Source organism: Limulus polyphemus, unplaced genomic scaffold (genome assembly GCF_000517525.1).
Source record: "Limulus polyphemus unplaced genomic scaffold, Limulus_polyphemus-2.1.2 Scaffold1394, whole genome shotgun sequence".
Classification (NCBI taxonomy): domain Eukaryota; kingdom Metazoa; phylum Arthropoda; class Merostomata; order Xiphosura; family Limulidae; genus Limulus; species Limulus polyphemus.
The window spans coordinates 193,150-205,911 of record NW_013667004.1 but is presented as its reverse complement, the minus strand read 5'-3'; the positions used below and the strand labels follow the sequence as shown (position 1 = coordinate 205,911).

Here is a 12,762-nt window from a genome sequence, read left to right as displayed (position 1 = left end):
AAGTCAATTATATGTACTCATAAACAATTCAAATTGCATAAGTTAACATAAATTCAATTGAAACCAAGTTCTCGATGCGGTTTAATTAAATTATGTAGTTTCTTCACTTTTGTCATTATTAATTAGCGTCATGTTTCAAAATTGGAGATCATATAATTATCAACCACTTCTTTCATGGGTAAAGCCAAGAATCCCAATATAAAAACGGAAAAGTAGCAACTGAGTTTCGTTTACCATTATTTTTCCGTAATTACATAAATGTTTTTTTAATGAAATGTCGTAGAACTTCTAATTAGTTTTTAAACTGATTCTTTCGTTTATATTGAAAAAGAATCAACTATGTTCTTTGACATCAGTCAACACTCCCTTTCACAGCAAAAATAGTTTAAAAAATTGTTTCCATGTGACTGATAAATGTGGAAATTACATCTCAAAATAAAACATCATTTCAAACATCTTGGATAAATTTTAAAACCAAATGTAAGCTGTAACTAGCAGTCTTATCTTAGGTTACAAGTGGATCAAGTCTTGTTCATGGATGTATAGATATACAGTCTTTATTTTGTTGTCCTATGTAATAGTAACTTAATTATACAGTCATGATAACAGATTTCCTGCAAATATATCTAGTAAGTTACTCACTAAGAATATAAGAAATTGCAGAATGTGAGTCCATGAATTACTAATCCCACATTCCATATATTTTTGTTTTGAAATCTTGCATATAAAATATACTATTCACAACCCTTTGTAAACTTCCTTAAGTATGTGACCCTCAATATATAGTGTAACCTTAATAACAGTAGTACCATATAATTATCTTTGGTGAAACTGACTAAAAGTATACAGATTCTTTGTTTCTTGACACACCCTATGGGGAATACCTTTACATTGCACTGATTAACAGTGACCCAGCTTTTTCCTCAAATTCTAGTTAGACCTATGATAAAGTAAAGGGAACAATTGTATTTCACATTAAACGTGTTTTAATTTTTTAAGAGTAATGCAATATTCTCCAGGAGTATTTTCAATTTCAGAAATGAAGGATATGTGATGCACTGAATTGCAAGAATTATTTACTTCAAAAGTCATAAAAAATTTAAACATATTCTTTTTTTTGCATAATATCTTTCGTTGTAGTAAATATATTCTGAATTTTTTACAAAATTTACACTATAATATTCCAATTCTAGGTTAGGTTTTTTACTTCAGGAAATCAAACTAAATGGGTCTCTTGTTTCACTCAGCACACCAGAATAATACAAACTTTATAGTTACTTCCTCTACCAGCATTTGGGTTGTATTTTCCAGCTCTCAGTAATAAAAAAGGAACAAAAAATTCCTTCTTACAGAATAATTCTGTGTGAACTTATTATCATTCACTCAGTATACATCATTTTAAGCCTTAACTTACAATAGTAAAAAACTAGTAAATACATCTTAAATCTATTTATGTTTTGTTTATACCACATAGAACAAATTAACAATGAAACTCAACTAACACAATATTTTTTAAAATACAGTTCACTAAACTCACTCTGGCCCAGTTTATATGGGCATGCAAACAAGTTTAGAGAGTGAACTGAATGATTACAATAGAATTCAAGCCTTTATGGAAAGATAGTTTTACACTGCTTAAAATTGATAAAATCTTCAGCTGTGGCTACTGAATTTTTTCTTGTTCAACTCTTAATTTCAGAAGTGGTGCTAGATGTAAATGAGTTCTGTTTTTAGAAGAAAATTTTACACGTTGGTAATTTTCACATACTTTAGAAAGAAGTGTGAACAGGACAACAGATCTATTATAGAGACAGGCACATACAAGTAACATTAATATAACTATGACTTTACACATACTAGGAATGAAAACTTCACTCGTTTCCTCTATTACACACTGATGATCTAGATACTGAACTACACTGTCACTTATGCATTAAGTTATTCTCTTCCTAGCCTTGACATGAGAATTTATGAAAAGTTTCACTGGATTACCAAAATCTCAACACACCATATGACACATCTTCATCCTCTCAGAGTAACCAGACTTGATTTTTGGATGTATACGTTTCATCACGCCTTCAGAACAAGTTTTTCTTTGTAAAATGTGCTTAAAAGAATTTGTGTAACACATTGTGTATATATTTGTGTTGCCACAGGTTTCTACAGTACTCCACTTACTTGGTGTATTTAACATGACCATAAGACACAACAATAAGGTCCCACGTTATTTTGTAATGGTGATTTGTCTTTCAACCTTTAAGTTGCATGTACTGTACATATTAGCTCAGATCTCTTCCACAAATTATTTAAATGTTCCATAATTCTCTTAGTAGTAATCACGCAACAGCGAAATATGCCAACAGATTTATGAGTAGAAAACGTAGTCTTCTATGGTTGTATTTTTCATCATTGAAATATACCAGTATGAATAAAGTTTTATATAAGATGTAGATGCTCCACAATGCATTCACTTACACTTAGCTGCTACAGAGCACACCCAAATCTGAGGCTGTTTCACGACAAGCACACTAAGAGGTTACTGCACTAACTGCGTTTCACAACTATCTAACGGATCACCATGTATCGGGTAATTTAACATGTGCTGAACACAGCTTAAATTTATCAGTCCCCCAAACTGCTGCATTTGTCACAGTTTCAGTATCTTTTCACTTATACAGTAAGTTCACACATTTCGCTAATTGTAAAGTACTCCGGGGCACAGTACTAGCAACAGCATCTTCTACAGTCTATACAGGAGCTGAAGATTGTTCACACAAAATTTGATGTGTTGTGTAACTCAAGACATATTGGCAGGATTAGGATCTTTTACAAACCATACATATAACTAGGTTCTTCCCACAATAATGTGCTCATTTACACCAGATCACTAGCAGGAACATGATCCCTTATAATATTGATTTGTATTATTTTTCCAGTTTTCTCACACTAACTGTTAGAGTTGGAGTAGGTCCTGGCAGGATCAGAATACTAGTTGTACAGGTGCTGTAGCTTTCTTTCGGTAACATCAAAATCTCAGAATCCACAATGCCAGCACAGATTTCTGTGGCAGTAAGTTGAATGTTTTTTGTAAACTGGATAGTAATTGGTTTATATAAAAAACCTCCACAAAACAAATACCTGTGATATTACAAAACTAATAAAATGGAAGAGATCTTGGTGTCTGAAGTCACTACAAAATATTACCTAGTAAAATTAGGTATGTCTATTGGATCTAGAGTTCTTATTCAAACCAATTTAAGTGAAATTCTTGCACTTGAAAAAAATATGTAAATGTTGTAATAAAAAACAAAAGACTACATTATTTTAAAAATTGAATTTGTTTAAACTCTTCAGTTGTCTCTAAGCAGTAATGTTAGCTTAGATATGACTATTGTAACAACTGTACTAAATATGTCATAGATGTTATTGTTGTGTTATAGCATCGGTAACAATATCAGACTGTTATTCACTTTTATATCTACTAGTGCTATTGTTGTAATATGGTAATAATTAGAACTTGTGTTATTGATATTAATGTAGCATAATGATATATTTAGGCAAGTTCTACAACTGTAATATTGTAGTAATAATATTTGTGTTATCCTTATTGTTGTAGTGTAATGGTATATCTATACATGTGCTGTTTATGTAACATGATAGTAATTACACTTGTGTTGCCAATATTACTACAGTAATGCACAAGTAATTAGACTTGTGTTATTGACGTTAATGTGGTATAATAGTGTTCATTTGTGTTACTTGTAGTACACGAATATGGCAAGATATGCAGTCTGTGTTACTGGTATACTGAAGTGTACATATTAGTAAACCGTACTGTGGTGTTATGATTTTACCTTGAACTGGGTTCCTCATAATACAGTTATGCCACATTTACTGTGTTGTGGTTGTGTGATGCTGTAGTTGCTAAATGAACGATACTGCTGGATATGGTTAGGGCAGACAAAAACTTTGTGGAAGAAAAGTCCATTAGATTATCCTATAATGTAGCTGTGTCCATTGCCGTAATATTGCCCGTTTAGTATGGTTTAATGTGTGTCGAAATGCAAATACTTAGAGACAAGAGTTAGGAGATTTATCCGAGGTGTGATTGGAAGGGAATGACAGATCTTCTGCTTCGTCCATTTCAACAGGTATTTCTTCTTCTCTGTGGCCACCATTTCTGGAGATGTGAGGGAAAGCTGCCCTCTGGTGGTTACTATCTGAACTTTCTTCTGTGTCTGGTGGTTCTTCTACTATCGGTTCATCTTTTACTTGGATTCCATTTGTTGAATGACTGCTTAAAAGAAAATTTTTAAGAGTTAGAGAGGAATGTTGCAACTAACAAAAATTAATACTTCAAAGTGCATCTAACAATTAATTAGGTCAGTCACTATATGTAAACAAAATATATATGTAAAATTGTATGTTTTTCATAATAAGCAAAGCACAAATAAATATGGTTAGCTATTTTCTTACATATTAAATCAATGTATTTTAAAGGTGTAGACAGGTGTGTTATATTTGATTTTTAGTTACCTGTTCAATTTTCAGTGCCCGTACAAATCCTGATTTAAAGGCAACTTTGAAAAGTGGCCATATGTATTACTAGTAGACTAAAAGATGCAAATACTGTCTGGTTCTCACGCCCTTGATTGTCGAAATAAATTACTAAAATTTTATTTCTAAGTAAATCATAGAGAAATACAGGATATTTTAGTATTATTCATGCAGTGTAGATACTTCATATAATTAGAAAGTATTGTTTCTTCATTGTAGAATGCTTTGACTGGCGGAAGAGCTTTTATAGTAAAATTGTCCTACATATGGTACAGTGTCAAACTTTACATGCAATAATATATATTTCATTTTCTCTTGTACATTAACAATTTTAAACATGCATAGCTGTTATATAATCTTTAGTTTTCACCTGTCTCTCAATTAGTTTGCGACTGTATTAGATTAGTAGTTGTAAATATGTGATATTTGAAAATCACAAACTTGTTGATGTCTCTGTATCGTTCCTTGGAATGTGTATAACCTTAATCCAGGGGACTAACACAGAAACAGGAAAAAGCAGGTATAAGATTAGTGTAAGTCTAAAACCTTCCAACATCTAGTTTGCAAGACTGCTGCAATCACCTTCAGAACACCTGTATGATAATTTAGAAAAATTCCCTGAATATACCTTGATAAAGATGAACTCCACACTGGTTATGAAAGGATAAAATACAATGATATTTACTATGATCAGAGAGAATTGCAACTGACAACCAAAAGAAATATTGAAATTAGTCTGTTTGGTCAAAATAATAGTTTCAACTTCTGATATCCAGAACTGCAGTCTGTCTTCAACTGTAACATCAGCTAAAGATACATAATGTTTGGATGAGAAAGGGGATCTTTCCACGGTTAATTGTTCTCAAGTTCCTATACACAACAATCTGTCATGAGAAATTTGACAATGTAGCATGTTACTAATTTAAGTAGTTTAAATACAATGACCCTGATGTTTTTCAGTATATGTGCAATACACCTATATTTTTAGTTTGACAGTTACATGATTTATGGGTTTTCACACCCAAATACACTTTGCAAACCACTACATCTCACTGATAGGTCAACTGATTGAATGGTTCAAGTTTACAAAGTACGTAAGTGTTATAATTTAATGTTGTTACGAGATGTGTTAAATGACACATAAGAAAATTTGCAGTTTTTTCTTAATTTTGTTGAATGATTTCATTTTACTTTTTGTTAAAGAATCATACATTTTAAACCTTTTATAACCTTTACTACAAACAGTAAGATAGAAGCTTTTCATGGGAAAAAAAAAGAAATGCAACAATATGCATCGGATTGAGTCTACCGGATATGAAACACAAATTGTATAAGCTAAGAGTTTATTATGTCTATATAAACATGGAACTTGTATTTTCTATTCAGAGAGGTCACAAATGGAAATTTAAGATAAAAATGTTTTAAAGAGCTAAGTGGGTTGATGGGATCTCAGATTGTTGTCCTCTGCTCTTATAGCATAAGCTTTAGATGAAAACCCATATGTATATTTACATATTTTGATAATGGATGCATTTGAATGTGTATAACCTGCTGTTAATGGAAGAATATGCAGTTATGTCCAGCTGAAACTGCTCAGCCACAGTGTATTACTGTTTCTGGTTCTTTTGGATTATTTGGTGAAGAATAATGCATACTTTAGTCTACATAATGAAAAGACAAGTATCTTATTTCTTCTTCTACAAATAATTCTACTTGCTAATTTCTTCCATATCTTTAGTACTTCATTGAAACACAAACTCAACATTCACAAAACTAGATAAACTTATCAAGTAACAGACAAACTGGCTAACACACTTGTTATCTCAATAATCATTTCAAACCTACACTGTTCTAACTCTTGTTTTTATACCTTTCAAATCACTTCCCAAGAAAATTCCAAGAGTCACATGCTCATCATATCACATCAAAACTCTCTCTAGCAAACAATAGAAACATCTAAGTTAAATTTTTAAAAACATAGCCTACAACAATATTAATTGTCACATTCTTACAACAGTATCGTGAACAGACTGCAATAAGAGGAAACCAGTTGGCAAATATATCTGTTAAATTTTCTAATCCATTAATATTTTGTTATTGTGTTTTTGGACAATTAACAGATTTGGAGAAGTATGGGTAAATCATGTATAGTTGATAATCTCTGGAACTGTGCAAAAAAAGGAAACAAACTGAAATTGAGCATAGAGTCATTCATAGTTTTCTTTAAAGTACAGTCAATAATTATTAGGCTATTATACAGATGGATCATGACATACTGGAGAAAAGGGTATGAGAGTTTCAAGTGGCAGTTCCAAAATTGTGCAAACGATTCAGTATGGCTTTTCAAAAATGATACTTAGTTGTCTTGTTAGTGTGATATGATTTTTGCTTTTAGTGGCTCTTAGATAAAATGAATTTGGCAGAAGGTGGGTGGCAAGTTGAAAATTATGTTCAAAAGTGTTAATGAGTAATATCACTAATGTGTTATTACAGACTCTTCTCAAACATATGTATACATAACTCTTATTGTAACATCTTAGGTAGTAACAAAAGAACCACGTTATTACCTTGTAAGACTATCTCCATTCAGACCTTGAATCATCAAGTTGCTACTGAATCCTTCACTAACCCTAACCATCATTGAAGAAGAGGGAGAGATAGCTGATCGAGGAGGAGTGGACATGATAGCAGAGGTAACACTACTATTTCCCGATGTTGTGGTTTTCAGAAAAGCAAGATTACTTTCTGCAAGTGCAGCCTGTGGAAACAGTGATTAAATAATAAACTGATAAGTCATAAAAAAAAACAAGCAAAATTACCCATCCCCAGTGATGGGAATAGTTTAAGTTAATCTAGCAAAAGTACCTGTCCCCAGTGATGGGAAAAGTTAATCTATCAATTTAAATGATTTCATGGACTTTTAAAAGGTTGTGTTGTACTCTTGGTTTCACTCGGAGCTAAAGCTCTGAGCTACTTATACTGCCCACTGTGGAAAGTAACTGTTGAGCATTTCAGTCATGTTAAGAGGCATTCAACAATAACATATGGTAAATCTACATTTTTATTGTTTAAGTTACGTCACATTTTGAAATGTGAATGATAGTGTGATTAATTCCTAACAATTTAGTGTAGAATAACCAGCATGCGAAATAAAATTTGGCATTAAAATTATTCATGCCTGTTCTCCCATCATTTCAAAAGTGAATGTTGAGCTTTGCCTGTGTACACAGCTTTTCAAATGCAATGTGGGTAGCAGTTGCCATAAACAGAAGACAATGAATGCTCTGACATACACCACTGTTCGCAATATGTATAACATGAATAGCTATAATTAATATTATAATTACTTTTGTGCAACAAGAACCCAATCTTTATATGCCGGTTTATTTTTTCTTTCAAGGCGCTGAAGTGTTTACCAGATGTTTACTTTTGATTACATAAATGTAACTCCAAGTTAAAGTGAACAAACTGCTGTCTTACCTGTAAGGAGGCATTAAGATTTTCGCCATACAATCCTGGATGTTGCTGCAGAGTAGGACTTCGGTCTTCTTGAGAGGAACTTGCTGATCCTAGCTGTAAACTAAAAGTAAGCAATAGACTTATTGATGTGTATCAAAGAATTGGCAGTTTAAGGCAAAGTAAGTTAAACAAAAACCATACTAAAAATTGGCTTTAGCGAACAGAAAATTAAGTGGTAAGTAAAATGATTAACATATATTTCCCAGAAATTTTTTTAAATAATGAAATTAAATTTTGAATGATTTTTCTTCCTCAGGTCCAGAAAGCAAAATTTCAGTTTAAGATAGAAAGGGTGCTTCAAATGTAGTTTTGTTGAAAAATAAGTACCATCCTTTGACAATGCTTAACCAAATATTAGACAAACAAACCATATAAATATCTATGACTTTTCATATGTGTTATTTCACTTTTCCATAGACCATCCTTTAACACCAGAGCTGCCAGGGTTTCACTTATACCTAGAACTGTCATATTACCATCATTTTGACTGCTACATATTACAATGTCGGTGTGAAAATGAAAGACAGGTTATTGGATACAACTCAAAGTTTTATTTTAGAACATCAAATCAAATGTAATTACAGCCGAAACACTAGAATTCATAATTTCCCAAATTGTTCCATCCTTCCTGATCTTCTGTATGAAAGGTGTGGTGATACAGCAATGTGATACAAGTATCATATCATGAAGCTGTGATACAATTGTATTGTGAAGCTGTGATATCATATGATTTAAGTATCTTCATGAAATCTGGCAAGCTTTCAGTAAGCATTACAAGTCTTTTGTACAGAAAAAATCAGAATTTCTAATAAAGTATTTTTGCTAAAAATTGATGATTCAATAAAGGAAGATGAGTATTGAGTACTACATGTTGTCTTCATTTCTTTTATCAAAAACATTACATGCATAGTAACATAACATTAGATAGACAGATATTAACTTTATTTTACTTCTCTTGCCAGCTGCCATTTAGATGATCAAACCTGAGAATTTGAAAAAGCACTGTAAAGTGTGATGTACTTAAATAAGGCATTGTTTGTAATATAGATAATAAATTACAGAGAAGACTGTCAAACTTTGTAACAAACCGTTGGTAAAACTTCTGTATCTAGATACGTATCGTATCACGGCATCAATACCTAGATACATATTGTATTGACTGCTATGATGAGATACACACCCCTACTGGTGACAGAGCTTAAGCACCCACAGCTGCTGGAGGAAATGACACAGGTAAGGTGGCTGGCACTGCAGAGAATTGTCCAGGACTACTGCTTCTGCTATGACCTCTTCTGCATCTGGAGAGCTGTTTTGTTTGTAGTGGCGCTTTCACTTGCAGGACTGTCTGTTTCACAAACCCAGGAATCATCACTTTCATGATAACTCGCACTCTCTGCCTCAGAATAATTTTTGGACAAAGTTGTGAAACATTCATATTCTTTGAGCCATTTTTAAGTTTCTGAGTCTCTGTCAGTTCCTCTGTATGCTTAAATCAAAGGACAAGCAGACACCACTTCTCATGGGAATTGACAGAATTGCAGATAGACAATGTTACAATATACTCAAATCGACAGACAAGCAAATGCCATTTCTTATGGGAATTGCTAGGATTCTCGGAAGATTGTATTAAGATTCATTCACATCATCTGACAAACAGACATCTGTTCTTTAAGACTTCAAGGGCCAAAATATAATCAAAAAATAATGTAATCAAAGAGCTGGAAGAGAACAACAAGCATCTGTACTGAAACTGCAGGCTACTTGCAATACTGTATGTTGTTATGAATAAAAGCATGTATTGTAAACAGCAGTCAAATTGACAGGTCTTTGGCAGTTCTAGGTAAAAGTGATCATAACTTTTATCTTTTCAATTTTGCAATTATGCCTTTGAAACACTGTCAGGGTATTTAATACATGGATTTAGGAAAAGTCATGAAGGGAAAATGGCGTATCTTTCATACGTGCAAATATTGAAACCATCAAATTGATGGCCTTGGCAGTTCTTGTGTTAAGAAACTCAGTATTGCACATAACACATAGATCTGAAGTTTGTGACTGCTTTCTAGATTGGATTATTTCCCTCTGCACTTATTATCAGTTTTCTTTTTCATGTTTATTAAAATTGCATAAAACAAATTAAAAAGATGTAAACAATTAAAATCTCTAATGATTCATCCAACTTTATTCATGTGTTTATGAGGAATATAAGAATGGAAACTCGGAATGCATAGTTTTTATTACTTCAAGTTCAAAAGCTAAAGCTTTGACAAAAAATGAGAGAATGTATTCTGTCAAAAAAAAGGATGGCACTTATGATGAAAATGTTTGTTCAAATCACTTATTGGTAACATTTAACCCATATTTTTCCATATTTATAAGGGATAACATTGTATGAGAAACAAGGATTTGTGTGTTTTCAGTGCTCTATTATTTTTTTGAGGTTGTAAAAAATTATAGTACTAAAACATGATAAATTAATCTGATTTTCTAATCCTGATTCTAAGGAGTTCGTTTAAAAATTTGTAAACTGATACTGTTGTAATGGGCATCTATGGCAGTATGTCTTGTTTAAAAATTATTCACTAATCACAAATTAACAAAGATAAAATCCATGTGGTTTTGCTCTAATAAATTATGTATCTTTCAACAATATACCATCTTCAGGGGTTGATACACAATCCACAAGCACAGTGTTTTTACTTGAATGCAATGGTTATGTGCTTAAAACATAAACTGATGAAATATTCAACTTATGAAATGTAGAGCCAATATATGTTTATTGAGTCTCATTTGTGTGTTATCTATTATTTTATTTGTTTATTGTTCAGACAGTACTATTTTATTTCTAAAATAAAAAGAAAACAGTATTTTATATTTTGGCTATACCTCGAGTTCTTTAGTGACATAATCAAAACATAGTTGTTAATATTAATGAACAGACAGATTAGAGAGTGTATTTCAAGTAGAATTGAACATTAAAAGTTTATGGTTTAAAAATGTATCCCCAATGACTAAGTATCAGAGAATCTGGTGTTTTGTGAACTGAGTAACAACAACCATAATCAGGATAAAACATTTAATGGTAAAGACAGATTTATATAAGTGCTTACTAGTCTGAGTCTGAAAACTTTCCATAAATGCACACTGTAATAACAATATCAAATGCCTTGGTAAGTAGAAATAAATTACCATACATCTACAGTAAAAAGTTTGTGTAGAGTGCTAAAGACATGGAATATTTATTTCTTTCAGTATTGGCATTGCCTACAACTCAGCAGTAAAAACTCAATGAAAGCTGTAAAATATCTGGTTCATATGTTTAGAAATCTTGAAAAGGAAAGTATTGTTCAAAGGATACAGTTAAGATCTAAGTTAGTCATTTACAAACTGGATGAATAAGGAAGTAATAATCAAGATAAAATGAAACATCCAGCTTACAGATATAGAGTGTTATTAAAAGAGTGTATAGCTTTTAGGTTTCCTTAAAAACAAAGTGATGCTAAGCACGTCATAATTAAGGTGCTTATAGCCCATTGATATATGCATTACTAGTTTTGGACTTTAGGACAAACTAAAGACCTCAAACTTTGATGAACTTGAAAATAACACAAAACAATTTACTTCCAATTAATTATGCAAATTATTTCATCAGTATGTGCATATTAATGAGCTTGGATTCAGATTATCTAAAAACACAAAATGTCTAGAAAACTAATAACACTACCCAACTAAATTATACATCAATTTAAGGCTTAAGAAGAAAGGAAAAACAAGAACCTAGCACCACAAATGTCAGTATATGACAGAAGAAAAGAAAAACAAAAAAATGTATTTATTTTCAACACTACAAATAAACCCTCCAGTTACAGACCTCTTATAGTTAGGGTGTAACTTTTTACCCATGTTTTGGTTTATTCCCTGCAGTATTTTCCACTTTATTATGCATTGAGTTTGTGTCAAAACAATTGAGCAAATTACCACCAAAGAGGTTGCTAATTGCCATGAATTCCATTGCTAGGGCAGTTGCTATGGGAAGATTTTCAGTTCAGGATTATGATTTTCGAGGAATATGTATGTGTTGCAGAAACTGAAAGTAGACGTTTTAAAGTAGCAAATATATATTTTTCAAAAAAGGGTGAAAAAAATGGGCTAGAAATACCTTAAACCAAGAGGTCTATAATTTTACCTTTACATAAACAGCAGAAAAGAAAAATATAAAGAAATATAACTGTTTCAAGAATAAATAGAAGATCTTAACAGCTAATGATAGACTCAATATTAATGTGTTTACAAGAGTACCTTAATGATGACGAGCTCATGGTTGATATATTTACAAGAGTGCTTAGTGATGACGAGCTCATGGTTGACGAGTTTATACAATAACCTTAGTGATAACGAACTCATGGTTGATGCGCTTACATGATAACTTTAGTGATGACAAACTGATGGTGTATCTATCGATCTATATATATATCAACAAAAATCTGTGTCTGTCTGTTTGTCCGTTATCTAACTATTCCTAGGTCGCTGAGTGTATCACAACCAAACTTTGTGAGATGATAGTTTGAAATAAGAGGTATATTAATGGGGGATTCACAACCCCTCCACCCCCCATTATTGCTGTTACTGAGCGCTTATTATCTTTGAAATAAATTAACGCTAAATACATTCATAGATAGCGCCACG

General features: G+C 32.0%; 1 protein-coding gene across 3 annotated transcripts in view; it reads right to left on the bottom strand.

Moving 5' to 3' along the window:
- Nucleotides 1-249: 249 nt before the first annotated feature.
- The window catches only part of LOC106463391 (forkhead box protein P1-like), a 182,237-nt gene continuing 169,724 nt past the window's right edge, over nucleotides 250-12,762 (bottom strand). For 2 of the 3 annotated variants that reach the window (XM_022390868.1, XM_022390870.1), the window contains 3 exons: nucleotides 8,038-8,137; nucleotides 7,125-7,315; nucleotides 250-4,297 (listed from right to left, as the gene is read on the bottom strand). In XM_022390868.1, coding sequence (XP_022246576.1) covers nucleotides 4,072-4,297; nucleotides 7,125-7,315; nucleotides 8,038-8,137 — 517 coding nt within the window. In that variant the 3' untranslated portion in view covers nucleotides 250-4,071. The remainder of the gene's footprint in view (nucleotides 4,298-7,124; nucleotides 7,316-8,037; nucleotides 8,138-12,762) is intronic. The other variant, XM_022390869.1, reaches the window with a different exon arrangement.